Source organism: Tamandua tetradactyla, chromosome 1 (assembly GCF_023851605.1).
Source record: "Tamandua tetradactyla isolate mTamTet1 chromosome 1, mTamTet1.pri, whole genome shotgun sequence".
In the NCBI taxonomy this organism is placed as follows: Eukaryota; Metazoa; Chordata; class Mammalia; order Pilosa; family Myrmecophagidae; genus Tamandua; species Tamandua tetradactyla.
Window position 1 is genome coordinate 225,939,206 of NC_135327.1, and position 27,914 is coordinate 225,967,119.

Consider the following 27,914-nt stretch of genomic DNA (forward strand, 5'->3'; position numbering starts at 1 on the left):
AGAGAGCCACTGCAGGACAGTGGAAGGTGGCGAGAGAATGGGCTCATAGAATGTACTATGAGATTGGGTCCCTTCCATAGTTTAAGTATTTATTTTTTCTTTTGATGGGGAAAATTTTAAAAATAAACTTAAATTTATAAATTTGCAGAAAAGTTATGCAGGCCTGCATCTATAATAGTTAAGCCCAGATGTGAATTGTCATGTTGTCCTACAATCTTTTCCCATCTGAAGGAAGAACCCTTGTTTAGTTGACTTTTGGATTGGTAAGAAATGCAGGAAATTATAGGAATTGAAGAATGGAATCCACAGAGCTAGGGAGTATTGGAAGATACCCAGAGTTCCACTGAATCAAGGAATGGAAAAGCTTTAGATTCTCTCCTTCCCGACCCCATGAATGTCATTCTGACAAAAAAGTTTTGGTTTCTCTGGAGCCAATGCCTATAATATTAGGAGTCAATTTCTGGCACAATTTCCTAGTTAGAATGGATGGAATTTGTGATTTTATTCCAAGATGATAAAAATGTACTTTGATTCAACTCTCCAGTGTCTACCCAGATTGCACAGTATTTTCACAGAATGTTCCAGCTCATGTTCGTTGGTGGGCGGAAACACTTTAAAAACTGGTTCCACAATTTTAAGGAAAATTGGAATATTTATAAATGAAAATAATGATTCTTAGGATAAAATAAAAATGTGTACATGGATTATTTCATTATTTTTTCCTTTAAAATACAGAAACAGATTCTTAATAATGCAGATGAATATGATTACCATATCACTAAATTTTCATTATGTAGATGCTGGTCCTGAAAAATAATTGAGGAAAGAAAATGTCTGATGCATGATTATGGGTAAACTGAAATTTTAGAATTACTCCCAAAATGTGAGTGATATTAATTTTTATTATAGTGTCTTATCAAAAGATGTAGCTCATTCATCAGAGGTAAGGTTAAGTACGGAGGTAAAATATGGTATTTATGGAACTTGAAGCACACACCAAGAGTTTATACTCTTTGTTTATGGCACATGCACAAAGACATATATACATATATTTCTCTGAGCCAGAGAGCTGTCGGTCAACCAGCTTTGCCTGAGGTATAAATATCTATGAATAGTAGTGACACAACATCGTTCATCTCTTGAATAATTTTGTAATGATTTTTACATGTATAAAGCTGTGCTAGGTATCATGGGGTTCTGAAAGGAAGTCAGAGCCTCTGGAATCTGTCCTAGAGATGCATACTCTACAGAGAAAGAAGATAATATATAGTCATATAATAAAGTAAGACTGTTTATGATCATGTCACTAATTAATGCTTAAAAAAAAAGGACAAAAAACAAGACGAGTACTAGTCCAGAAGAGAAAAAGATCCTTATAAGCTAAGACAGAGAGATTATTCAGGAATATTTATTATATGTTAGCACTTTGCTAGTCGCTGTATACTTTTAATTAAATAGTTTCAGTGCCCTCTAGATTAGAAGTTCATAATGCCAGACAGATAGCAATCATGTGGACAGAATTCATGTCGCATATTTAACAAATGCAGAACAGTAAAATTTGTAAATCAATTCCATTATCAATTTAAAAGAGGTGGTGAGGATGAAGAATCCTAGAAATGTTTTTGTGGTGAATCACTCCCTTCTGTCAACTCCAATGTTAAAAGGCTTCCTAGAGAGGCGAGATTTCTGTAGCTATTCAGTTCAACCCAAAGCTTTTAGAGAAATACCAGTCGATGTGTCTGTTTGGTATTGTATGACTAAGAAATAAAGTTCATAGTGTTTTCCTAGCACACACACACACACACACACACACACACAGTGCTTACACTTCCAAAGGCTGTTGATCTTAATTGCCGCAGACAGTGTTGCAAATACTTGATCCCAAATTACAACTTGTACCTGCAAAATTCACTGGCAAACACTCCTGCCTCTGAGAATTTCCATGTTCTATATTAGGAGTCCAAATCGTCCCAAGATTACAGCAGAACAACATTAGAACACAGACTAGGATGTTTTGGTTCCATTTGGTTCTATGTTTGGCTTTGACATTTTTCCTTGATATGGCTCACCAATCTTCCTATATCACTAACAGACCCCAAATTTATATTAGGATGACATAGTTCGCATCTTTAAAACTGACTTGCTTAAATTGGGAGAATTATAGTGTCCAAGCTGGTCTTGAATATTTATTAGCTATACTCTAAAGGAGAAAATACTAGTCTTGCAAAATAAAGTTAGAATTAGTTCTTGCTTATCCATGGTATGTGGAATAAAGAAAACTACTAATATCAATGGTGAAACCATGAGATAATTCCAAACCTCCTTTCCCTTATTGTGCACCCAAGCCTATTGTTTCACCAAATCTTTCCCTGGAGCTATTAACAAGTAGCCACATGATTTAAGTTTGGCTCCTTTACTTTCCCTTGCCCTCCCTCTGGTGGAGGTGTTAGAGTGAAATGCTTAAGATGGGCAGTGAAGAGAACACCAAGGGCTCCTCTGACCCACAAGGACACCATTAGTCTTTGGAATGGAGTATGGCTGGCTGTTTGTCACACTTTCCAGATGCCTAAAGGGCACTGCTTTGGTCTACTCAGGTCTACTATCATTTAAATGAGAATTCAAGCATTTGGTAAGAGAGTAATTCTCATAGGTTCAGAAGGAATAGACTTAAGTCTACACTGGGTTAATATGTTCCTAATAAACACCAATGAAACGTCCTTAAGAGTAGGGTACCTGTTGGGGGAACAGGACAAACTCCCGTTTTGTAACAATATTTTACTTGGAATAATGTTTTTATATTTTTAAATGTATTTTAAATCCTTTACATTGATCACCTCGTTTAATTCTCCCAGTAGCCCACCCAGATAGGAGAGGTATTGTCAGACTTGGAGGTCCCAAAACAGCAAGTGATTTAATACAGTTTAGGACCAGGACTCAGGTTTCCCAGATCTCAGCTCTGTGCTCTTTGCCCTTCTTTACCCAGAGAGCCTAATACATATTTAATACCTTTAATAGCAGTAGTTCCTAAAAACATTCCCATATTTTGGAAATGTTCCTAAAGATCTGAGTTCCTTATAGACCATTTAATCAGTCTAAAACAGAAATCATTACATACCTACCCCAGGGGTAGGATTAAATCAGTTATTGCACACAAAGCACAATATTTAGCCCACAGTAAGTTGGTGGTCAGTGCTAGCTGTTACTTTTTGCTGTTGTTGTTAAACCATGTTAATGGCAGCATGAAGTTGTGGATGAAAGCACAGACCCTGGGACCAGACCACCTCGGTTGGAATACCTTTCTCTGGAATACCTTTGTCACTGAGCTGTGTGGGAAGCTCCTAGAGAACTGCCTGGAAGGTAGGGGATGCTCTAGAGATGGTACTCTTTGTTTCTCGGTAGCTCTAGTACTTAGACATATAAGTGATAATTTGCTCCAAGTTAAACAGGTAAATGTGGAGATGAACTTGAGTCTCTGTCCTTGCATCTCACTAGCTCTTATAGAAATGTGGCCTCTCTAGGATATGTTATTTTTCCACAATTCCTAATTTCTTTTTAACCTCCTCTCTATGTCCCCTTCCATGGCCAATATTTATTCTCCTTTACCAAACTGAAAACGTTTTATTCAAAGTCACCATTTATAAAATGTTCTGTGACAACCATTTTCAGCCTCGATATTTCCCAGCTGTTCCCTGCCCAGTTTAAACCACCACGTACATTTGCATTTGTAAGGGCTTGCTTTGTGCTTCACATTCTTTTTCCTTTCTGGACATATTCTATGAGCCCACTAGAGGTGCACTACCGGACCCTGCATTTCTAATCACTTCTTGTTCATTTACTCAACAGTGACAAGAGCTGGATACTGCCTTAGCCCAGCGGGCTGGCCAGTGAATTACCAGCTACTGGCAGCCACTCCCTGCTTTATTCTGGTGTTTTTTTCTTTGTTATTGACTGATTAGTTGAGGGGCTGCCACGAACATGCAAATTTCATGACTATCTAAAAAATGACGTGGTGACAGTCTTTCCTCTGGTGGTGGCTGAGGATTTAGTGGTTTTTTTTTTCCCTAAGTGTTTGGCACCTTCCACCCTAAGGAAGGTCTAACTCGTCCAGACGCGGGACTCGGGCTCCAGGGAGCGCTTCAGCGTCTTCCCAGGAGGAACCAGCCCCCGAGTCCATGGGCGGGGCGCGGGGTCGCTAAGTCTCCAGGGACCGTAGTGGAAAGAATGAGAAGGTAAGCAGTGTCCAAGGCTTCACGGTTTCGTTCCCTTTCTCTCCCTCAGCGGTGGCAGCTGACGAGACTCGGTCGCCGGCAGGAGTGAGGATAAAAGTGACGCTCGCCAAACCCAGCGGGAGGTCTGGGGGAGGGGGGGCGAGGATGAGGGTGGCAAGGTGACAAGCACCGCCGCCTCAGCAGGCCACCACCCGGGGGTAGGGTGGGTCGGGGACGGGAGACGGGAGGGGAGGGAGCGGGATGGGAGGGTGGGGCGGTGGGGGCTTTCCTCGCGGAGGCGGGGCCGGCCTGGAGGGAAGCTCGCGTCAGCCGCGCCCGATTGGCTCCCGTCCTCCGTCGCGCCGCCTGATTGGGCCGTTTGCAGCGGGAGATGCGGCGAGGCGAGCGGGAGGGGCCCGGGTCGTGGACGCTGCCCGGGTCCGGCGGGGAGGGCGGCGGGCGCGCCCGGGTCCCGGGCGGCTGGGGCCCGCGGGGAGGAGGACGGGCACCGCCCCCACTCCCCTGGACTCCGCCGGCGGCGCGCTCCCTCCCGGGCGCCCCGCTCCCTTCAAAAGAGGGAAAGAATGAAATGAACGAGGTCCCGCGGCCTCCGGCTCCCATCCCCCCCACCCCGGGAAGACGGCCGCGGGCGGCGGGAACGGACACTCCCTTGTCCTGAAGTCCCACCTCGCGTCGCCGCTTCCCTCCCTGCGCCCGGCCGAAAGGGCCCCGGTCCACCTAGACGCGTCTCCTGGGTGCGCACCTCCTGCCCCGCCACTGTCCCCGCTCCGCCCCGATCCCCGTGCGCCGCCGCGCTGGTCCAGTGACACCCCCACTCCCGGGATCTGGGAGAGGGCGGCGAGTCGGTGCGCCTGGACCTGGGGGCGGGTGGGGCCAAGGGCCGTAGGCCGGGGGATCGGCTGGGAGGGGTTGGCGAGTTCTCACCCCTCCTGGCCCCGACCAATCCCCCGCGGCCGCGCGGGTGCCCGGGGCCCGAATCCTTCGGGACAGAAACTCCAGCCCCAAGCCTTCCCCGGGGAGGGGGGGAGGGAGGGGGAGGAGGGGGAGGAGGTAGATCCAGGGAGGAGGGAGTGAGAGGCCGCCCCCGGGAAGCGGCGCGGCGGCGGAGCCAGGCGCTCTGTCACTCGGCGATCGCGGCGCCGCGCGGGCCGGGCCGGGCGACTCAGGGGGAGTCCGGCCGCCGCCCCGCCCAGCCCTCCCGCGGCGGCGGCCCGGGCCCGGTAGTCGTCCTAGTCAGGAGCCGCGCCGGACGGCCCGTCCGGGATCACTGGCCACGGGCTCCGGTGTGTGTCGCTCGGACTTTCGCCGCGGCTGGGAGGGCGCGGCGCCCGGGAGACCCGGCCGGCCCGCGCGGCCGCCGCCTCCCCTTCCCGCCGCCTCCGGCCGCAGAGCGCCGGGCGGGGAGGGCGGCGGCCGCGTGTGCCGAGCCGGGGCTGCGGGCGGGGAGGCGGTTGCGGCCGCGAGGGCGCACAAAGGCCGGCGCCGGGGCCGCGGAGGAGGGGCGCTCGGGTGCTCATGAATATTAACCGAGCTGCGGCCTAGCGCCCGCGGCCCGCGCCGCGCGTCCCTGCTGCGGCCGGCGCCCGGGAAACCTGGCGGGCGGCGGAGGGCGGCCCCGCAACGTGCCTGCGGACATATTTGGGCCGCCCAGCCCGGGAGACGGAGCTCCCCGGCCCGCCTCGGGAAGGGGCGCTGGAGGCGGCGGTAGGTGGGGGGCAGCTGCGGGGCCCCGGGCTCCCTTTCTAGGTGGCTCCAGGGAGCCGGGAAGATGGTGTCGGGCGGGCGCCGGAGAGCGCTGCTGAAGGAAAGTCGCTCGGGCCGCGGCTGCCTTGCCCGGGCCCGAGGCTCCTGCGCGGGGAGCGAGCCGCGCGCCTTTCCCCGGCGCCGCCTGAGGGAGCCGGCCGGGCGGTCACCCCGGGAGCCAAGCGGGGCAGCCGGGGCGGCTGGCGGGGCCCACGCTCGCCTGGGGTTGGTTTGTTTGCGTTAGGGTGGGGGGGAGGGCGCGGCCAGGAGAGTGACTGGAAAGTGGCACCCCGTTTTTAGCCCCGCGGGGAGAGAACTTCCCTGAGGTGGAGACGGGGAGCGGGCCGTTTCCTCTGCCCCGGACACCCGCTCGTTAGCAGGCGTTGCCTCATGCGAGGTATTTCCTTGGCGACTGCGCGACGGCCTGGCCCCCGTCGTCCCCGATTCTTAACGTGTGTGGGGGTGATGGACCCTTGTCCGGGGGCTAGCCGGTCACCACCGCCCTCTCACGGGTTCCGAGGGCTGCAGACGCGCACCAGGCTGCCGCCGGCGCCGGGAGAAAGTTCGTGCCCTTCAACTTGGTCCCGTTTTGGGGGCCACGCCCGAGCCTCCAGGAGGCCGAGAGGAGGAAGGGGGCTGCTTGCCGCGCCGAGACGCCTCCCCCTCACTTCCATCCCCCACTTTCTTCTTTTTTTTTCCTTTAAGTCTCAAGACATGGAAGAGGACGGCGAAGTCAGTCCAAGTGCGTAGCACTCGTCGAGGCGCCTCGAGGGGGCTTCGCGGGACCCTCCCTTCCGTGACAGCGCGACTTGTTTGGCCCGCGCCACCGCCTCGGAGCCCGGCCTGGAAGGCTTGCCTCTTTGGTGGCTGGTGGCATTTGCCCCCCAATGTGGACTCCAAAGGATCTGTTCCTTCTCTGCCATTTGAGATGAAATGATGGCCACACGTCGGACCGGTCTGCCCGAGGGAGATGGGGACCCGCTGAAGGGCTGCGAGGTAAGAGCCCGCGCGTCCCCGCCGCCTGCGGGCGCCGGGAGGGGCCTTCCCGGGCCGCCGCCGGCTTGGGGGAGCGCACCGGCCCTGCGCGTTGCTCTTGCCAGTAACTTCCCTTGAGATTCTTTGGGATCGCTTTGGAAGGTTCCAGGCACGGTCTCCCCCTTCTCTGAGCGTCCAGGTTCCCCATTCGGGTGGTTGAGAATAGGGAGCCACGGTGTCCGGTTAGCCTCAGCCCACGTCCACTCATTCCCGAGGTGCCCCGGGTTCTGTGGGTTTCTGTGTTTGTGGTGAAGGTTTCTTTCACTGGCGGAGAGGGGTGGCTTGTGGGGTTGGGGGCTCGTCGCCCCTGAAGATTGGTCTCTCTTTGCCATGGGCTAGTGTCCTGGCTGGTGGTGTGGATCTCGGTTTGGGAGAGAAAGCACGCCTCTTCCTGTAGGCAGTTTAGGCACAGCCTTGGAAAAGTACCTTGTGGTGGTGAAATTGCGACTCCCTGAAAAGTCTGCCTTTGCTGTTCTTTTCTTTATGTCTGGGGCTGCTCAGTCCTGTGAGTGGCACTAGTGGGTCTTGTGGTTTGCACTGGTGTTCACACCACCAGCATCTTTTGATAGGGCTCAGGCTCATCAGCCCTGGATCCTTTATTTAAAAATAGCATTTTAGGGATCCTTGACCTCTCTCAGAAGGTTCTGCTTCAGTCTTCCTGAACATTTTTAAGGAAGCTGCACAGAAATCTAACATAATCCACTGATTTCTGACACCTCTGTCCCTTTCTTCTTTCCTCCTTGTGTTTGGGATTGACTTTCATGATGAATATATTGTGCTTACTTTGTTACTTACCGGTGTTTCTGTAATTTGCTCACTAAATGCACCAAATATTATTATCCTTCTACTTTCCTTTTGAGATGTTCATATTTTTATATTTATATTTGTATTTTGTTGAAGGGTTGAAAGATGGCGTTAGACAACAATGAGCCTTCACTGTCTGGCTGTTTCTTTTGCGTCCCTTCAGTGTTAAATTTTAACTCCATGGCCACTGACCAGGGTCTCAGTTCGGTGTGTGTGAGTTTTGGCATGTGGATACACATGCATCAGAGGTTAAATTTGTCTCCAGAGAGGCTGTGGAGGAATGCACTTCAAGCAGCTAACTCCACGTTGGGTGAGGAAGTTTATGGAGAATACTCCAGGAGGTACAGTGTGCCATTACCGTACAGTTTGTTAGACAGAACTACAGGTTTGCATTTTGAATCACTCTTTCATTCTAGCCATCTGTAGACGCCCGCGTGTAGGTAAAAGCGTGACTAAGTCTGACATCACAGTCCTCTAATCATAGTAAACCATAATAAGTCCTTTAGGGAGGCCTTCCTGAAACTAGGTGATTGCTTGGTATGGACTGAAGTTACATAATAAAATATGTAGCATAGAGCCAGAGTCTTATTTGTCATAGTTGTTTTCTGAAAACTCTAATTGGCATGCTATTTGCATAATAATATTTGCAAGAATTGTCATTTGAAAAAATGCTTTTCTGGGGGTTATTTAAAGGATGCCCCCAAACCAAGAATTTATAATGGATACATCTTGGCCTTGGCTAGAAAGCTGTGTTTCCAGTTGTACATTTGGCTTTTATTAGCAATGACAGTTATGTAGTTTTTTAAGGGCTGTGAAATTTGTTTTCATTTGGACTTTACTTTGGCATGACCATATAATTTCTAGTTTGGGAAAGAAAAAGCACAGGCTTTTGTATTTTGCTCAAAGAATGTATATTCAGTACTTGATTTGAGTATTAAACTCTAACATTGCTTGGCTTTTTTTTTTTAAGTATAGGGTAGATTTTTTGTTTAGATTTACTGTAGAAATAGAAATAAAGAGACTATACTGTGAGACAACACTAAAACTTTAAATGGCAAGTTGGGGGAACTTGTGTAATTATCGCCTTTAGTTGTGATGTGTTTTTATCTTTCATTGATGCTTCTGATGCACATTAAATCTTGTGAATATTTATTAGTAATAAAAAGGAAGTTGCCAAATACTTTTTGATAGATATTTGGATCTTTAATTAAAACAAAACAAAAACGCAGTAGCTATATTGCTAAATGTGTGTGGTTAACAATTTGCTCGTTTTTAACTATCAAAAGAGAAAAGTATATGTTTTAATAATAATGCTTTTAATCAGCCAAAAAACTTAACAGAAGAAATCATTATTGTGAATTAATAGGAGTCTGTTTCATGCCTTATCTAATTAGCTCACTGAACTTTCTGTGAATAAGGTTTATTGCTTTGTTCAAAACAATCAGAACTTTCTTGTTCACCTTAAGAATTAGATTCTAATTGGGTTATATGAATATATTTAGTGGCCTCCCCTACTGTAGATTGGAACATTAAACAGTCCTCTTTAAGACAGAAATTGTGACAATTCAGTAGAATACATCTTGGCTTTATACAGTAATGATGGCACAGATTGTGTTCACGCAAAATGGGATACTTTGCGTATATTAAGATACATTTTCCAAAATTGGTTTCACTCACTCTGAGTGAGCCAGTTAGGTGTTTCGGGGTGTGTGTGTGTGTCACCAGTCTGATCTGTGAAGAATTCTGACACCTAGCCTTGAGTAAAATCTCTTTTAATAGATTTTTCTTTTTTGAATCCTTCTCTTGATATTATCTTCCTATTTCATATCATATGGTGTTCATCTTTCAAGGTTCAAATTAGTTTTTACCTCTTGGGTTTAAAGAAAGACAGCTTTTCCTCAGCTTTTTAGTTCACATTGATTTTTTTCTCATTTCTAACATTTTTTTCACTTTTTAGCTATAGTCCACAGCATTGATCAATAAGGGAATTTTTAGTGTTTTTATGAAAAATAAACTAATTTGCTAATGCTAATTTATTTCACTTCAATGTTTTTGCTTCTCCAAGTAGACTAAGATCGTCTTGTCACTTAAATGTGTTATAGCTAATCAGAAATATTTCTTGGTTAATTTTGGAATAATGTAAATAGTAAAATAAGGCATTTCTCTGTGCTATGAATTCCTGTGAAGCCATACTTTTGCCCTTTTTCCCTTCTGGGATACTATTCACTTTGCTTTTTTCCCAACTGCGTTGTTCCTTCTCAGTCTCTCTCTTGAAGGCCCTTCCTCTGCTTGTCCCTGCAGACTGGTTTCCCCAGAGCCCCTAAATCAGGACCTTGTCATTCCTCTGTCCTCTTTTCCCACTCCCACACCCATTCCGTGGCTTTACTCAATAAGCTGGTGACTCCAGTTATACAACTCTATCTCAGATAGTATGGTTGAGCTCTGGACCTCTAGAGCTAATTGCTTTTTTGAAGAGTTTTCTTGAATATCTCATGGGCATCTCAGACGCAACAACTTTTACCCCTACCCCAACCTTGCCCTAATCCTGTGTTTTTTCTTTTAGTGACATGCACCACCATCTACTAGCTGGCCCAAGTAAAAAACTAGGTTGTCATCCTTGATTCTTCTTTCTCCTTCCTCATAACGTTCTCCGTTGCCTCATCCCCACTGCTGCCACCCTAAGTCTGGCCAGCTGCATCTCACTGGTGAATGACTCATCCAGGCCTCCTAACCAGTTTCTCACACACCCAGCCTTGCCCTCCTCCAGAGTTCTGTTCATGCTGTATTCAGAGTGACTGTCTTGGGACATGAAGCTGTATCACTACGTTACATTCCCCTTTGTAAAACTGTTTTCTGGCTTCCCATTGCTTTTGGAATAAAGCTCAAACTTCTTAGAAGTCTTCAAGGGCATTCATAATTCATAATCTGGCTCTTCTCCCATCTCATCTTTTATCTTTCTAGACTTCCTATATTGGACTCTTCAGTTCCCTGGAGACATTGTCATTTCACTGTTAACTTTAGTTAACAGTGAAATAAGTGCTGTTTTCTACCCCACCCCAATGGCTGATCTTTACATGTATAAATGTGTATATGTATGTCTATATTTAACATATAAATATACGTGTTTATATTTGTACCCGTGACTTATTCTTCTATGCCACAAGTTCAGATTTCTGCCTCCAACCTACCTGACCTCTTGGAATCTCCACGTAAATATAAAATAGACCTCTTTAAAAGAAATTCCTGAAGCTCCACATCCTCTCCTCCAGCCCACCTCCACTTTTGCCCTTTCCACATCTCAGCAATAACATTCTTATCCTTCCACCAGACATTTTGGGCTGATCTTTGACCTCTCCCTTTTCTCACACACAACATGCAAATCTGGCTGGCACTATATTTAAAATCCACCTAGTGATTTAACTTCTCCTTATCCTTCCACCACTAGCCTCTCAGTCCGAGCCATCTTACACCAGGATTATCATAGTAACTTCCTCACTGCATTCTCAGCATCAGTCTTGACCAGCCCTGGCCACACAGACGTCATCAGAGTGGACTGTTTCTAAGGCAGATCTGTCACTCCTTTGTTCATACTCTGTAGCTTCTCATTACCGAAAAGATGTAACCCAGAATCTTCACTGCGAGCCTGTGAAGTCCTATTGAGTCTGCCTTTCTCCCCCCCAGGTTCCGTGGCCTCGACTCCCATACTTTGGCCACCTGCCGTTCTGGACATGCTCCTCTGCATTGGCGTGGAGCTGTGTAGCCTCAGCACCTTCCATGGACTGCACCCTCTCCTGCCAGGCGCCCTCCCTCCTCTCTTTAGGGCTTAATCTGAGGATACCTCCTCTGCCCACCCCACACGTGTAGCATCCTCCTCCTTTGCTTTATTCTTTCCCATATCAATTCCTCTCCATCTGACAGGCTGTGGATTTTGCAGATTTGTTTGGGACCCACCAGGTATAGAGAATGTATGTGCGGAAAGTGCAGAGCCTGTTCATTATGTTCACATTTGTCATTCTTGTGCACACAGCAGGCTCTCAATAAATAACTTTTAAATGAATGTTTTTGAATTTGCATCTGGTTGTTTTTAAATTGGGCATGCCATATGTGAATACTTATTTTAGATTATACAAAAATATGTAGAGTATGAAATGTATATTCTTCCTTAAACCTGTCCATTTGCAGTTCCATGCTATCTCCTTTCCATCCACTGGTAAAAAATTTTTTTTCCCCCACTGGTAAGAGTTTTAGGTGCCATTTTTTCTTTGCATCTTTCTTGCCTGGGGGAGCTGGTAACCAAGTAACAGTAACCAAGATAGTGTGTAGTACACATGTAGGAAATATTTTGCACCAAGAGGTGAGATTATGATAATTAAGAGTAATAGAAGGGGTATATTCTGGAGCAGCTAGAAGGAAAAATCTGAGAGGATGGTATGGTAGCCCATGACACACTCTGGGATCTGTCTTGTAACTACTTGTTGAAGAGTGCTTTGAAAACTATTGCTTTTTTCCTTCTTTATTTGTATATATGTTATATTATACAATAAAAAAAGTTAAAAGGAAAAAAGAATAATGGAAGAGGGGAGTCAGGTTAGGGGATAGGAGAAACTGTAAAAAAGGCTATATGTCAGTATTGGCAGTGTTTCATTTCTTAAAATGAATGGCCAGTATATGAATGTTCATTATTATTTATATTTTTAAGTCATAGATACATAAGTGATAAAGTTCTGAGAATTGACTATAACAGAATGTTAACAGTTGTTAATTCTGGATGATGAGAATATTGGGATTATATTACCTTTTATTTTCTCTTTTTTGTTTAATTCTAAAACTGCAATAAAGACACTATTTATGGATTTTAATAAAAAGATAACATGTTCCCAGTTCTGTGAAAAATTGGTTTCAAGCAATAAAGTATTGCTTTAAGACAATACTTACATACTTTTCAAAAAGCATTCGCAGTGCTCAAAACATTTAAACGTTTTTTAGAAAGTCGTATGTTTTCTGCAGTGGAAGCTAGAATTCATTCTGGACGAGTTGCAGTACAATATAATCTAGCACTCTTTGATTTTCACTGTGTGTCCCTCCACATACTGGAATCATGTCAGAATAGCAATGCATGCCAAAAGCTTTATGCTACAAACTAGGATGGAAGGCGAAGCCTGTTCAAATTGAGAATAGCAGTAGCAACAGCAGGTACCCCTAAATTGGAACTTACCCAGAAGGTCTGGGCTTGAATGTATTGATTGGAACCTATCACTGCATACAGCCATCAACAAAATGAGGATCCAGGTCTAAAAAAAATTGCTTTATAAATTGTTAGTGTTCCTTAGCATTCATCTCCTTCAAGTTAAAAATAAACATTCTATGAAGTCCATTGTGTCTTGATTATATAATCTCTTGGATTCTTTCCTCATTTCTTTAGCTGCTACCAGTGATATTCAGTTCTTTTGTTCTTTGCTTTGTGAGGAAACTGTCATCTTCTTATAGTTAGCAAAATGCTGATTTAAGATGGGCAGTGCTAGTGTTGATAAAGATGCACAGATGCTGTTATTGGGTGCATATTTTCTATCACAGAAAGACCATATGGTAGGTATTTGCTCTTCTTTCTGGTTGATGTGATTAGATTAGTAGAATGAAAGTTTATTAGATTTAAAGGTTGTCCTAGAATCTATTTAATTTTAATTGACCGTGAGGAATTAAATGTGTTAAAATATTACTGAGTCTCCTATATATCCTTTTGGTTTGAAGTAGGAAGATATCTTCATTCAAGGCTCAGTTTTGGATTGCTTCCACTAAAATAGTTTTTTGGTTTAAGTTGTCATATTCTTATAAAATGGAGCATTGTGCAAAGTCTGTTTCATGATATAATCTAAAAGATGGTCTTTTGTGCCCCTAAGATAATCTGAAAGACAAAAGGATGTGATGGAAATTGTATTTATAATAAACCGTCTTTCTTGTTACCTATTAATATGCAAGGAGTCCTACTATGTAGATTTATGAATAAGAGAATAGATTTTGAGCTTAAATTTTAAATTTCTGAATATTCATCTGTTTTGGGCAGAGTATTTAGGTAGCCCAGAGCAAACCATTTATCGATTATTATACAAAAGATGGCAAGGTGAAGACTTTATTAGCTTTTTCTAGTGACTAGCTACTGCTGAGTCTTCTGTTTCATATTGTGGGTGTTTTTGTTTCAGAATTGGTTATTCACTGCCTTTTCCCCCAGTTCCTTATCTCTGTTCTGAAGCAACATCTGGTATTGTTATGAGTAATATGCACGCAGAGCTGCTTGTGATCCCACTACTTCTCTTCTTCTTATAACCTAATGTAGACATGTCTATTGACTTCAACTTTCCTGTTCACGGCATTGATCTTTAATATATCTTGACAGAACTTGTATTCTTAAGAACACCTTGCTTTTCTCCTTATTTGCAATGTGGAGCATGTTTTTAAATATCACATCTTCTGGATATGGCTTAGCTAATCTTGGAGATTAGCAGACATTCTTCATCGCCAATGCTTTCTTAATAAATACAAATCTGTATTTTAAAGAACCTGCAATGCCTCAATCGATGAGACCTACTTTCTCCTCTAGGCTTTGTATATTGCCTTCTAGAAACAAATAATGTCCTGGTAGTGTGAGAGGAAGGAATGGATGCTGTGGACAGCCAGTTTTAATTAGAACTTTAGGAAACTGTTTTTCAACCTACTCTTCTTTAACAATGTATCATGGACACCCTTCTCTGACTGTAGGTCTTAATCATATTACAAGTGGAGGAAAAGAAACTTAAAAAGCATAATCCAAAGATATTTTCAAAGGTTGTAATGTAGGAGGGAGATGAGATTGATTGATTGATTGACTGACTGGATTAATTGATTTAGTCATAGCATCCCAGGCAAACAGACGCTCACCTTGAGTTAAGCCCTCTGGTGATCAGTTAGTAACTGGGACGTTGGTGAGTGGGAGGGGAAGCTCTCCTGGCTCCAGCTGGTGGAGAGAGTCAAGTTTAGAACTTCCATTGTTGTGGGAGATAGTGTACTCTAATTTCTGAAATGAGACTTGTTTACAACTAATTATGCTTAGATTTGTTTTGCATAGCTATGAGGGGAAGAACCAGGGCCAGTGAATCTGCAGACAGGCTGGTTTCTTCAGCCCAGTACTCTGAGGAAGGTTTTTTAAAATTACAGGTAACCAAAATTTAATGTGTTCTTTGCAGAGTTAGGATTTCTCAGTAGGGGTGTTGTGGGGAGGGCTCCTACTCTGGTAGGAATTTAAGTTAGGCCAATCTGGATGACCATTAGAATCACTAGGACAACTTTTAAAAATTCCTGAGCAAATAATCAGATCCCTGGTGGGAGGGGGGACCCCAAAATCTTAACTTTTTAGAATAGGTCCCTTGGTTACCCTAATGATCATTTAAGTTGAAGTACAGCAGGACTAGGTAACATTCATAGTTTCTTCCAAAGTCTAAATTCCTATGGTACCCTGACTTTGGAATTATTATAACCAAATTAAAATAGGTATAAAGAAAACAGGCCAACAAGGGGAAGGAAATTCTAAGTGATTGAAAAACCAACTGGTAAAAATTTTAACTTTAAAATCACAGTTATTTTCTCCAATTTGGCAATACTATACCAAAATCTTGAGTTGAAAAAGCACTCTAAAATTCAGTAGTTGTATAGGTGTTGCATTCTTTTTGTCTGATTGCTATACTTTAATAAAAAATAAAAAATTTAGAAGTGTTAGAATGCTGACTTTGGTTATATAGCACAGCTCTTTTTTTTTTTACTTTTTAGTTGCTTTATAAAAGTAAATTTGTTTGGTGCCATATACAGAAGGTATATTTCCTTTAAGCACATAACCAGTATAGTAATTTCTTCTGTGCATCTTTGTAATCATTTATCAAGAATAGGACTATTTACAATAGAAGAATGTATATACTCTCTGCATATATTTTAAGAACGGTTATGGAAATTGTCATAAATATTTGATCATTAATAAAATAATATTTTCATATTTCATAATAAAATAATTTCCCCCTCCCCCCACCCACCTGCTTTAACACCAGCTACTATTCTGTCTTTTTCCATTTCATCAGCCTTCTTCCACTTTCACCAATTGGGAGCCACATTACTTTTGCAGAGTCCCATTGCAAATTCTGTAAAAGATACAGGATTTCTCGAAGTCAGTGTAAGTGATGTTGGAGAAGGAACAAGCTATTGAGAAAGAGATTCTGGCAGAGTGAGATCAGTTAGCAAATGAAAATACTGTAAAGGTTGACTGGCATTTCAAATGATTGGAATCTGTTGGATTGAGAGAGGTTTTGAGAAAGCTGATGATGCCCTTGGATACTTTTGCAAATCATGCCTCAAAAGTCTAACATGAAGTGAAAGAGGTAAAAGATGTTAGGCTATCATATGATATTGCGGAAAATGCTGCCTTCAAATTCCCCAATACTTGATTCCTTTTTGTTTGCCCTAAGAATTTGCTCTTATTTACAAGTGTAGCAACATTTTATGTTTTATAAGGTAAAATAAGCTTGTTTTCATATGTTTATATTTCCATGGTCTAGATGACATCCAGATCAAACATTTTTCCATTCTTTACTATGAAATTTTAGCCTTCATTTTATGTGGATTCACTAAGTGGCCATTTTCCACAATCTATTATCCTCAGGATAATAAGGAACTTCTAGATGTTCCTATTTTTACAGAAAAGGGGATCATGATGTAGGTGATTTGTGTTTTCAATAGATGCATTGATCATAAAATAAGTTCATTCTTGTGGAGTAAGAGTGGTGGTGGACTAGACACTATAATATACGTTATATGCATATATAATATATATGCATAAAAAAAGAAAATTTTGTCAAGGTTGCAGGGTAGAAGGTCACTATATAAAATCAGTTGTACTTCTGTATACTAGCAACAAACAGTTCGAAAATGAAGTTAAAAAATAATATTATTATTTTAATATTTTAAAGAATATTGAAATAAATTGAAAGATGATATGTTTGAATCGGAAGAATCACTACTAAAATATGGCTTCTTCACATATTGTTCTATAAATTTCAGTTTAGTCCCAAACAGAATTTTAGCAAGCCTTTTTTTTTTTCTTCTGTAGAAATAGACAAAATGATTTTAAGATTTAAATGGAAATGCAAAGGACGTAAGAGTTTTGAAAAGGAACAAAGTTGGGGGACTTTTAACCATTTAATAAGACTTACTCAAAGCTACAGTAATCCAGACAGTGTGAAATTGGTATAAGGATAGACATCTAGAACAGTGGAACAGAATGAGGAGCTTAGAAAGAGACCTACATAAGTGTGATCAGTTGAGTTTTTATAAAAGTGCCAAGACAATTCAGTGGGGGAAAGGATAGTATTTTCAACAAATGGTACCAGAATCAGTGGATAGCCATATGAAAGCAATAAACCTTGATCCTTACCTCACATTGTATGGAAGATAACCCAATCTTAGCTTTTACATTCATTTACAGAAATGTAAAAGCTAAGATTGTACAACTAGTTAGGAACAAAAATATGCAAGACTTTGAGTAAGTAAAGATTTCTGAGACTGTCCAAAAAGTATTAACCAGAAAAGAAAACAAAAAAGATTAACAGGATTTCATCAGAATTGAAAATCTGTGCTCTTTTTAAAGCACCATTAAGGAAAAGAAAAGTCATGTCACAGACCAGCAGAAAATATTTGCAAAATGTGTGTCTCCTCAAAGACTTGTTTCCAAAATATATAAAGAACTCTTACAACTCAATAATTAGAAGACAGACAATCCGGTTTTTTTTTACATGGGTAGGCACTGGGAATCGAACCCAGGTCCTCTGGCATGGGAGGCAAGCGTTCTTGCCTGCTGAGCCATCGTGGCCCACCTGACAATACAGTTTTTGAAGAAGCTATCATTAATGTCGTTTCACAGTTACGGAAATCAGGTTTCAAAGAAATCAAGTCCTTTGTCCTGCATTTTGTGGCCTGCAAGTGTCAGACAGACTCAGGTTGCTGACTGCATTACTTCAGGACCTTTGTTGCCAACTGATGGTACTTTATTAGGTTTAAAGATGTGGAGAAGTCTTTAAACCGAATACAGAGAGCTTAGTTAACTTAATCCAGGTGACACAGCTAGAAGCAGAAAATAATTTAATGGATGGTGTTTACCTTAATAGTTTTATTGGAAGAGAAAAAAAATTGCAGGGAGAAAATCTTGATGTTGACCTGTCTTTTACTGGTTTCCCATAGATGGAAATAGTTTGTGATCTACTACTTAAGTTAGAACAGTTCAATAGCAAGTGAATAGCTTGAAAATTTTATCAACAATGTATCGTCTCTTTTGTTCAACCAGTAGGCAGTTTAATGTCTTTTAAGTGTCCAGCTATGGCAGACAAAATGATGATGAACTCTTTGTTGCTGCAGTGTATCAAATTAGCAAAACGCCACCTGCAGGATTTATTTGGTCTTCAGGATGGTCTTTAAAGATCAGAAAATAACTATCTCTGGGTGTCTTAAGTGTCTGCTTGTCCTTTTTTTTTTTTTTAACTTTTTAAAAATTGTATACTATAACATATATACAAAGCAAAGAAAGAAAAAAGCAGTTTTCAAAGCACTCTTCAATAGGTAGTTACAGGACAGATCCCAGAGTTTGTCATGGGCTACTATACCATCCTCTGAGATTTTTCCTTTTAGCTGCTCCAAAATATAGGAGGCTAGAAGGAATAAATGTTTGTTTTTTTATCATCACAATCGACTTTTTTTCTTTATTGTGAAAAATACCATATATACAAAAAAGCAATAAATTTCAAAGCACAGCACAATAATTAGTTGTAGAACAGATTTCAGAATTTGGTATGAGTTACAATTCCACAATTTTAAAAGTAAAAGTTTTTACTTTTAGCTGCTCTAAGATACTAGAGACTAAAAGAAATATCAGTTTAATGATTTAGCAATCATATTCGTTTGTTAACGAATAGAGTAGTAAATTGGTCATATATATAAATGGCTTACCGAAGAATGCCTGCATTGTAAAAGACCAGTTCATTTAAAGTTGAACTACTGTGACAGCATTTAAAAATACAGTATACTCCTTCCACCTAATATCTTAACTGTCCAACATGAAACACCTGCTCAGAGCAAGCGCTAATTGTTCCTAAACTAGACACGAAGGTTGAAGTGTTTTCATGTCTGCTGATGTTTGTTTGCCCGAAATGCCTTCCCTGTGTCTTTTTTAAAATATTTTTATTGGCAAATCTTTACACACATACAGTCCATACATAGTGTACAATCAGTGGCTCACAGTATTATCACATAGTTGTGTATTTATCACCTTGATCATTGTTAGAACATTTACATCACTCCACAAAAAGAAATAAAAAGAAAAAATTCATACATCCCATACCCCTTACCCCTCCCTCTCGTTGGCCATTAGTATTTTAATCTACTCAATTTATTTTACCCCTTATATCCCCTATTATTTATTTATTTCTATCCATATTTTAACTCATCTGTCCATATCCTGGATAAAGGGAGCATCAGACACAAGGTTTTTACAATCACACAGTCACATTGTAAAAGCCGTGTAGCTATACATTGTCTTCAAGAATCAAGGCTGCTGGAACACAGCTCAGCAGTTTCAGGTACTTCCCTCCAGCCACTTCAATACACCATAAACTAAAGAAGAATATCTATAATGCATAAGAAAACCTTCAGGAGGACTTGTTGACTGTTTGAAATCTCTCAGCTACTGAAACTATTTTGCTTCCTTTTTCTCTTTCCCCTTTTGGTCACGAAGGCTTTCTCCATCCTATGATGCCAGATCCCAGTTCATCCTGGGAGTTCTGTCCCATGTTGCCAGGGAGATTTATACCCCTGAGAGTCATGGCCTGTGTAGTGGGGGAAGGGCAGTGAGTTCACTTGCCAAGTTGGCTTAGCGAGAAAGGCCACATCTGAGCAATAAAAGAGGTTCTCTGGGGATGACTCTTATGCATAATTATAAGTAGGTTTATCTCCTCCTTTGCAGGAATAAGTTTCATAGAGGCAGACCCCAAGATCGAGGGCTCAGCCTCTTAATTTAGTTGTCCCCACTGCTTGCGAGAATTTCAGGAGTTCTCCAAATGGGGAAGTTCAGTAGTTCCTGCTTTCTCCCCAGTCCCCCAAGGAGACTTTGCAAATACTTCTTTATTTTCTGCCCAAATTACTCTGGGATATATTAGGGCATCACACTAACCTGGACAAACCAACAAGATCTCATGCCCTATTCAAGATTCCGTGTACTTATGCTATTCAACTAAACTGACCATAGAAGTTAAATTAGGTAATGCACTACCCAAAATATAAATTTTGCACCAGATAAATATCTCTGCCTTTCGTCTCACACAGAAGTTGAAGTTTTAAAATATGGATGATGTCATCCTTTACCCTGTATTCTGATTTACTTTGTCCTATTCAGATCAGCTTCATTCACTTTAGTCAAGGTCTGATCCCATTTTCAACTTTTTTAACAGTTCCTGTATGGCTTCCCTGTATCTTGTCATTTATGTAAATCCTATCCTTCCTTCAAAATCTGGCTCCCGTTTTGCTCTACCTTGCATAGCTTTCTCTGACTTTAATGACCTTCTGTAGAAAATATTTCCCCAGTTCCAGGATAGATGGTCTAGCTTTATGGGGTCATCTTCCTCCATTCTTTCTCTCTTTCTGGACTCCTGCTGTCTAGTTACTTTTATTTCTGGTGTTGTTTGGATAGGTTCATAATCGCTTACCCAGAATCTTCGGTTTTCCGGAATTTAGAAGTCTTCAGATTTTAGTAATGTAAGAATGTGCAAGTTCTGGGACAGCACCCAACCATCATGTAGAATAATTTCTGCTGTAAAATGTATTAATGTTACAATATAGGTGATAAGTAAAGGTTTATAAAGAACTTCAGATCAGCTCTGGTCAAATCAGGTGGTACAGTCAAATGAATTATAAAAAATGATTGACTTCAGAGCTGTTTGGATTTCAGAAATGTCAATGTAGGGTTATAGATATGTATTAACCAATTTTTGGAATATATACTGTATTTCAGAAATAAAAATCTAGTAATATGATACTTTATTATCTTTTTTAATTCTTTCCCTTTATTTATATAAATGAATTCATTTCCTGAACATCTTTTAAAGGTGACCTATCATGGATCCCCCTCCCTCCCTCCCTCCCTCCTTCCCTCCATCCTTCTGTCCATCTCTATCTGTCTGTCTGTATTTATATGTCTACCTTTCTCTGTTTATCTCTTTCTTTTTTTTTCTCCCTTCCCTTTCCTTCCCCTTCCCCCTTCCCTTCCATTTCTCTATCGAGTATTATCCTTAGTTGGAAGATGTGTTTTAATTCTTGCAGCTTTGAATTGTCCCATTTCTCTCTCTCTCTCTCTTTTTTTTGAATTGTCCCATTTTTGACTCGGGTAGCCTCTTAAGAGTTTCTCCTGAGTCCTTTTGACATGACCCTAATTGTCTTTGTTAGCTTCCATACTCTCTACCTTGTTGCTTTTGTACATTTCTGGCCTACGGCTTGAGTCAGCAATTTCTCCAAGAAGCCCTTGTTTCTTTTAGTGTTAAATGGTAATTTAAGACCATATCGTCATGTTTGGGCTCTTCATTGGTACTAGGATGCATTGTTTATAGGACTTTTCATATATGTATATTTTTTAACTTTTCATTTTTTTATATAAAATAACTTTTATTTACATAATTTATAGGACATAACTACTTTCTTTGGAATGAGAAAATTTACAAATAACAGATATTACTTTTTTTATTAAACTTCTTCAAGCCAGGTAATATACATGGTCACTTCTGTTTCAAAGAACTTGGTGGTAGAAAGTGTATATTAACATTTTTTTGTGTGCCTTAATCATTTATCAACAGTTAGGCTTTTAAATTACCATGTTGATCACTTGCTATGACACAAGTGTTCAGGAGGAAAAGTCAAGAAAAGATAAACATTTTTATTCATATAAAATTTACAATTTATAAAATACAAATTCTTTGCAACACCTTCTTTATATGAATAGGACTTAACATGATTATCAACACATCTTTCTACCTTATCAGGTAAATACTCTGATTAAGTTTCTCTTTTTCCAAGATTAGTCTTAATGATGTAGCATTAGGATAATTTATTAGGCTGACTTGATTCTCTAAAACAGTGAATTTCCAAATATGAAATCATTCTCTATAAATAAGAAATTACATCTTCCACAAAATTATGAACAAGAGACAGACGTTAACAAAGTTAAAAACATTCATATTACACAAGGAATAAAATAATAGTTTATTTGTGGCAGTCTAACTCTCAAAATAACACTAATTAAGAAGCTTTTTTTCCCCAAATCTGACTTACTACCAAGATTTTTTGTGACCTATTAATCACATGAAATGAATGAATGCATTCCTAATAGAGAATTTCCACTCAAATGTATAGATCCTCTTGTAAGCAAAAAATTAAACTCAAATTTCACTGTAAGGTGATGAATAAGAAATGCCATAGTAGCAATAGTTTCAATAAATTAGTATTACTTTTATACTTGCTGAGCCATATCCTAATGTTTTTACTAATGAACTTGAAAACTGGCCACCATTTTTTTAAAATAATATTTCATTTTGAAATAACTTTAGACTCCTAGAAAAGTTGCAAAATAGCAGTGTTCCCATATATCCTTCACCCAGATTTCCCTAATGTAAACATTTCATATAATAATTGACATTTATGAAAACCTAGAAGTTAATATTGCTATAATATTATTAATTAAACTACAGACATTATTAATGAATTGATTTTTTTACTTCATGAGTTCATATTGGCACTTTATTTTCAAATTCAGGGCTACAGGTTTTAACTGAAACTCTTCTATATTGCATCTGATTCTCTTTTCTTCCACATTAAAACTCTTGGTTCTTACAGACATAGAGGGGATTAGAACATTCTAAAGGTGCTCATTTTAATTTTATCCTGTATAATACATGTAGCAACTTCAGAGTAACAATACAGTACTACCCTATCATTGTGATTTTTCATGTGTTTGGAGGGCTGTTGTATTTTTTGGTCTTTTTGTATTCTTATAACTTTGTTTGATATTTGAGTTGATGCTTTTCTGCTGATAATTTTTATGTGAACTTAGTTTTCCTGAACTCATAAGAAGAGGTTACTTAGGGTAGATTTTCTAATGTCACAAAGGCTTCTCTTTTGTTGCTTCCCTGGAGTGTTTAAAAAATATGGCAGCTTGCTTTTTAAGACATTTAAAAGGCAAACTGCCATGTTGCTTTTAATATGATCCCCTCCTCTTTTTATCTGGACCTTCTCTTTTTTTTTTGTCTTTGTTGGTGTTATCCTATGCCATTTGGGTTTTATCCCCATCAGTCGCTGTCAGTGTACTTATAAGTACTCCAGCCATATTGGAGTAATGCCCACCCTGATTCAGTTTGGCTTTACCCTAACCGATAACATCCTCAAAGGTTCTATTTACAAGTGAGTTCACACCCACAGGCCTGGGGTTAAGACTTGAACAGATTTTTGTGGGGATCATGAGTTAGCCCCCAGCAGTGGGGGCCTGAGTATACAGGGATTTTCCAAGAATCTCTTCTAACTGCTGTTAGTGGGATCATGTGAGGAAGGAAGCAACTTGTGTTTTGCTCACAACTGGTGATAATGACCCTTTGTCCCCAAGACAACAGTTGATTCAAGCTTGATGGTTCTAGGTGCCAAAGATTCCTGTTATGTTTAGAATCTTCCTTCTTAACTCATTGAATAACTGTGTATTGAACACCTAAGTGCAGCAATGTAAAAATGCAGACAGGGTCTGGTCTCTACCTTTGTGGGAAATAGAAACAATTGAACAAGTAATTGCAATAGAGTGTTATCAGCCAGTATTCCAATAGTGGAATGGAGGATTTTGGTTACTTTGGCAAATCAGTTAGGTCAGTTAAACTCACAATCTACTGTAATTATATTTTTGGAAATAGATGAGCTAATTGAGGGAGAAGATAGAAGAAGCCCAGGGAAAGAACTGTAGGGACTACCAACAATCTATAGACAGATTAAGAAGACAAACCAGCTGAAGATTTTAGGAAGGACTAGTTAGAAACAAAACTTTCCAGGAGCCTCAGTTTTTACATTTTGAGGCCTTTGAATCCAACCTTCATATTTAGAGTCTGGGCAATCATGCACCTTTATTTATCTTTGCCCAGTCCAGCTTTCCTCACACTTATTTAGCCACTGAAGGCTTTTCATCAAATTCTCATTCATGTTCTGTAGCCTATGAAACAAATAGGAACATACGTTGGGTATCGTTGTTGTAGACAGGAAGAAGCAGTGGAACTGCTTTAGGCAAGGTAGTCATACAATTAGCTTGGTTGAAAATGTTGTTTGGTAGTTCTGTGGTACCTGGATTCCAGACAGGAGTGAGACAGCACGTGCAGGGGTCCAGCTTGAGGCTCTTGGGGTTGTCCAGGAGAAAGTTGATGGAGTCTTAGTTTAGGCAATGGCAGTGGGAATAGAAGATGGATAGGTTCAATATATATTTTAGTAGAAGTCATAGGATTTGGTGCCTGGATGCGAGCGGTAAGGAAGTGGAGTGTCTCGGAAGACTGGTTTCTGGCTTGGGCAGCCAATGAATTGTGTAGACTGGGGGTCCAGGAGGGGGTGCCATTGGATAGGCAGGAGATATCAATTCGGTTATGGACATTTAGTTTGGGGTTTCCAGGTAAATGTGCTTGTGAGAGTTTAGATATGCAGATTTGGAGCTCTGGAGAAAGGGTAGGGTTGAAGAGAGGTTTGGAAGTATTTCGTAGTTAAAATCATGGGTCTGGAGGATGACATCATTTAGAGGGAGAGTGTAAGAAATGAGAGGTGGGTCAAGACTAGAATTCTGTTTAGACAGGGAGGGAACCAACCTTAAGAATATTACTTAATAGTCATTTATTGGGCCTGACAGACAACTGCCTGTTATTTTATTTCATACTGAAACCCCATGAGGGCAGGTGTTTTATCCCTGTTTAACAAACGAATAGTTTGAAGCTGAAAGCCTCAGCCTTTAGCCCACACTCGCATGCCTGCAGGATAGCAGTTGGCTGCTTTGCTGTGCTGCCTCTTGTGAAGAAGTCCTGGTTAAATGAAAGAACAGAGAGTGGAAGCCCAGGATGAGAGGCTTGAAGGAATGTTAGCAGCCTGAGATGCTGAGACCAAGAGAAAAACTCTTGGACTTGGGCCTGTTTAAAGGTCGCTGGTGATGACCCAGCCTTGTGGTGAGGGGCTCCTTTGTTGGGGGATGTAGCCGGCAGGATGGACTTCTTGTATCTCGTCCCACGTGTGTTCATTAGTGAATAAATGCTAGCCTAGGATAAGCAGAAGGAAGGAAAAAGCAGTGATCTTTAAAAATTGAATACTCATAAATCCTGAATAAGACTTACGAAAAGTCGTTCCTGCAAGGGTAGGAATTTTACTGTACCAGTTTCGAAGATGGATGGAGGTAGCTTGGCCACTTAGCTTGTGCCGCGTCGACAGGAAAGGGAGGGGAACGCCTGGTGGCGGGCGGCGTCGCTGCGGACTGAACCCCAGCATGCGCTCCGGAGCTGACCAAGTCCAGTCGGGGGCTGTGCAGGCTGCGCCTCCCGCAGGCATGGCCCAGCTTGGGGTTTGGGACTGCATGATCAACCACAACTGGAGTTTATTGTGCAATTTCTACTGTGCATGGAGTGGTCAGGTTTGTTTGATAAATATATACTTTTTTGCTTTTTAATTTGAAACTGCTATAACGTATCGATCCAAAAAAAAAAAATCAGTGAAAATGCAGGATAGGAAAGCAGTCTTCCAGTAACAGTAAAAGGAATCTTGCAGACTATTAGGTTTGTCAAAATATTCCTCTGACATGGCATGCCTCAACGCTAATGAATTTTTGTGAAAGAATTAAGTTAACTCTTTTTTTAAAAATTTTTTTTAAGTTAACTCTTAAGCAGCACAGAGGAGACCTTATTCGTAGAGCTTTAAATGATGGGGGAGGGGGACGTTAGAATGAATTAAACAATAAAGCAAGCAGAAATTAAAGCTAAAAATTGTAAAATAAGATACAGGTTATGTATTTCTGTAGACGTTTAATATCCTGCCTGTAGAAGGTTGATCAGATTATGGTATGAGTTGCTTTTTAGGAAGCTTTTCATTTTCATTTAGGTTTCTTTCACTATGGGATTAAATAGAAGTTTATTTTTGGATTCATTCTGCCGTTAGACAGGCTTTTGAGAAACTAATCTTGCAGAAGAGAAAATTTTCTGGGTATATTTTTTACAATAGCTATCACCTGCTTTTGATTTTCTTCTCCAAGAAGCAAAAGCTGCCCCCTCAATCCTTAGTCTGCATTGCTGTTATCAGGTGCAGACTGCTTTTGGAAATATTAACAGTATTGTACATACTCTGCTTAATGGCTTCTCTTGCAGAATAGAAAGAAACCTGGATGATAGTACTTGCTCTAAGTAATCAGTGAATCTTTAAAAACTATGAATTATTTACCTTGCGGGTTATTTGTGGATTTCACCCTCCTTATTAAAAGTGTTTTTGGTACTGTCTGAAACTTAGGAGAAAAGTAAATTTAAAATGTTACTGAAAGCAAAGCATGATAAATGAAATGTATTGATCACCCTCTGCATCCTGCTTTGCCCCTCCCCACCCCCCATATCAGTTCTCTGCTAGCCTGATACAACCCTCTTAGTTCATGAGACATGAAATTAATTCCAAGTGAGAATTTTGGGTCACCAATACTTTTCTTTATATCCTATTCTCTGTTTTCTGGAGCAGTAATAAAATATTTTCGTAGTTTAGTCTGGGCACAATAGACTAATATTTCAGAGAAATTAGAGCTAGAGAAGGTCATTTAGTCTGTATTTCTTCCAGGGTAAGATTGATTCTTCAGTGCACTTTCTAGGTCTCTCCCTAATGGGTTTGCATTACCATAAAAATATGGATTTTGAATGGCTACTTAGAGAATAGAAGACAGATACTGCAGTTATCTTAGCATGTAAAATTCATAATATCAAGAGCCTAACAAAGCTGAAACCTTTAAAAAAGTTAGTGTTTAGTGATTAGTTTGCAGTTATTACAAAACTGATTAGTCTCAAGATCAGACAATGTTTTTATTAGAGGTCCTGGACCTTTTCAAGACGTCTTTGTTCTGGTTTATCCCAAAGGAATATTTGGGTTGCAGCAGAATTTAGGGGTGAGTTAATGCAGTGAGCCAGCAATAGCAAGTGCTTTTGGATATGTCCTGGCTTGGAGTTTCACCAAGAGTGCTGCTGCTACCTTCCCTGTGGTTTAGTTCTGATAATAGGCCATTTAGTTGCTAATATCTCCCCAGGAGGAAGAGTTTCTGGAACTTAGCATAAAGTAAAAATGGCCTGTGACCACATCTCTTGTGGTTTCTATGCCAGCACTTAAAAAGTATTTTGTAGAGTCATAAACCCAATCAGTGCCTTTCTCAGGCCCTGTGGAAGAGAGAAGAGGGTCCAGTATAAGACAGCAGGGCCTGGTGGAGACTGTGGCTAACGGGAGATAGCTTTTTCTCAAGGGGGCGGCTGCCCTCCAGGCTACAGGTGATCATTGCCATGTTAGAACCAGTGTTGTCGGAGCATTTGAGAAACTAGAAAATTGGAATTGTATGTGAACTCATTCCATTTTTTTCTTTTTCTTTTTTTTTCTCATGGGCAGGCACTGGGAATTGAACTTGGGTCTCCACCATGGCAGACGAGAACTCTGCCTACTGAGCCACCATGGCCCGCCCCATACCAATTTTTAAATGTTGATACAAATTCAAAGTTTTCAAAATTTGGGGGCTCTGAACAAAACACATCTGCTGGCCAGATGTGGTTCCATGCTTCCTGCATGTAAGCTCTGAAAGACTTTGGGCAGCAACGGTGTCTTTGAGTTTTGCTGTTGAAGCTGAGCAGGGCCAAGGAGGCTACCAGGTGCTCTTAGTAAGCTTCTAGTATAGATGAACAAGAGGTGTGGGAAAGAGCTAGAAGGCTTGAGAAGGCACTCCCCCCTCTCTGGGGAGAGGGGAGGCTGCGAAAGTAGGACGAAGAC

The 27,914-nt window shown here is 41.3% G+C and overlaps 1 protein-coding gene across 9 annotated transcripts in view; it reads left to right on the top strand.

The window, feature by feature from the left end:
* The first annotated feature begins 4,943 nt into the window (after positions 1 to 4,943).
* ARHGAP21 (Rho GTPase activating protein 21) overlaps positions 4,944 to 27,914 on the top strand; it is a 142,177-nt gene continuing 119,206 nt past the window's right edge. For 5 of the 9 annotated variants that reach the window (XM_077153651.1, XM_077153690.1, XM_077153708.1 and 2 more), the window contains exons 1-2: positions 5,808 to 5,933; positions 6,678 to 6,968. In XM_077153651.1, the coding sequence (XP_077009766.1) occupies positions 6,906 to 6,968 (63 nt within the window). In that variant the 5' untranslated portion in view covers positions 5,808 to 5,933; positions 6,678 to 6,905. Of the gene's footprint in view, positions 4,964 to 5,412; positions 5,513 to 5,807; positions 5,934 to 6,114; positions 6,198 to 6,257; positions 6,370 to 6,677; positions 6,969 to 27,914 lie in introns of those variants that run through there. The other 4 variants (XM_077153677.1, XM_077153661.1, XM_077153672.1 and 1 more) reach the window with 4 other exon arrangements.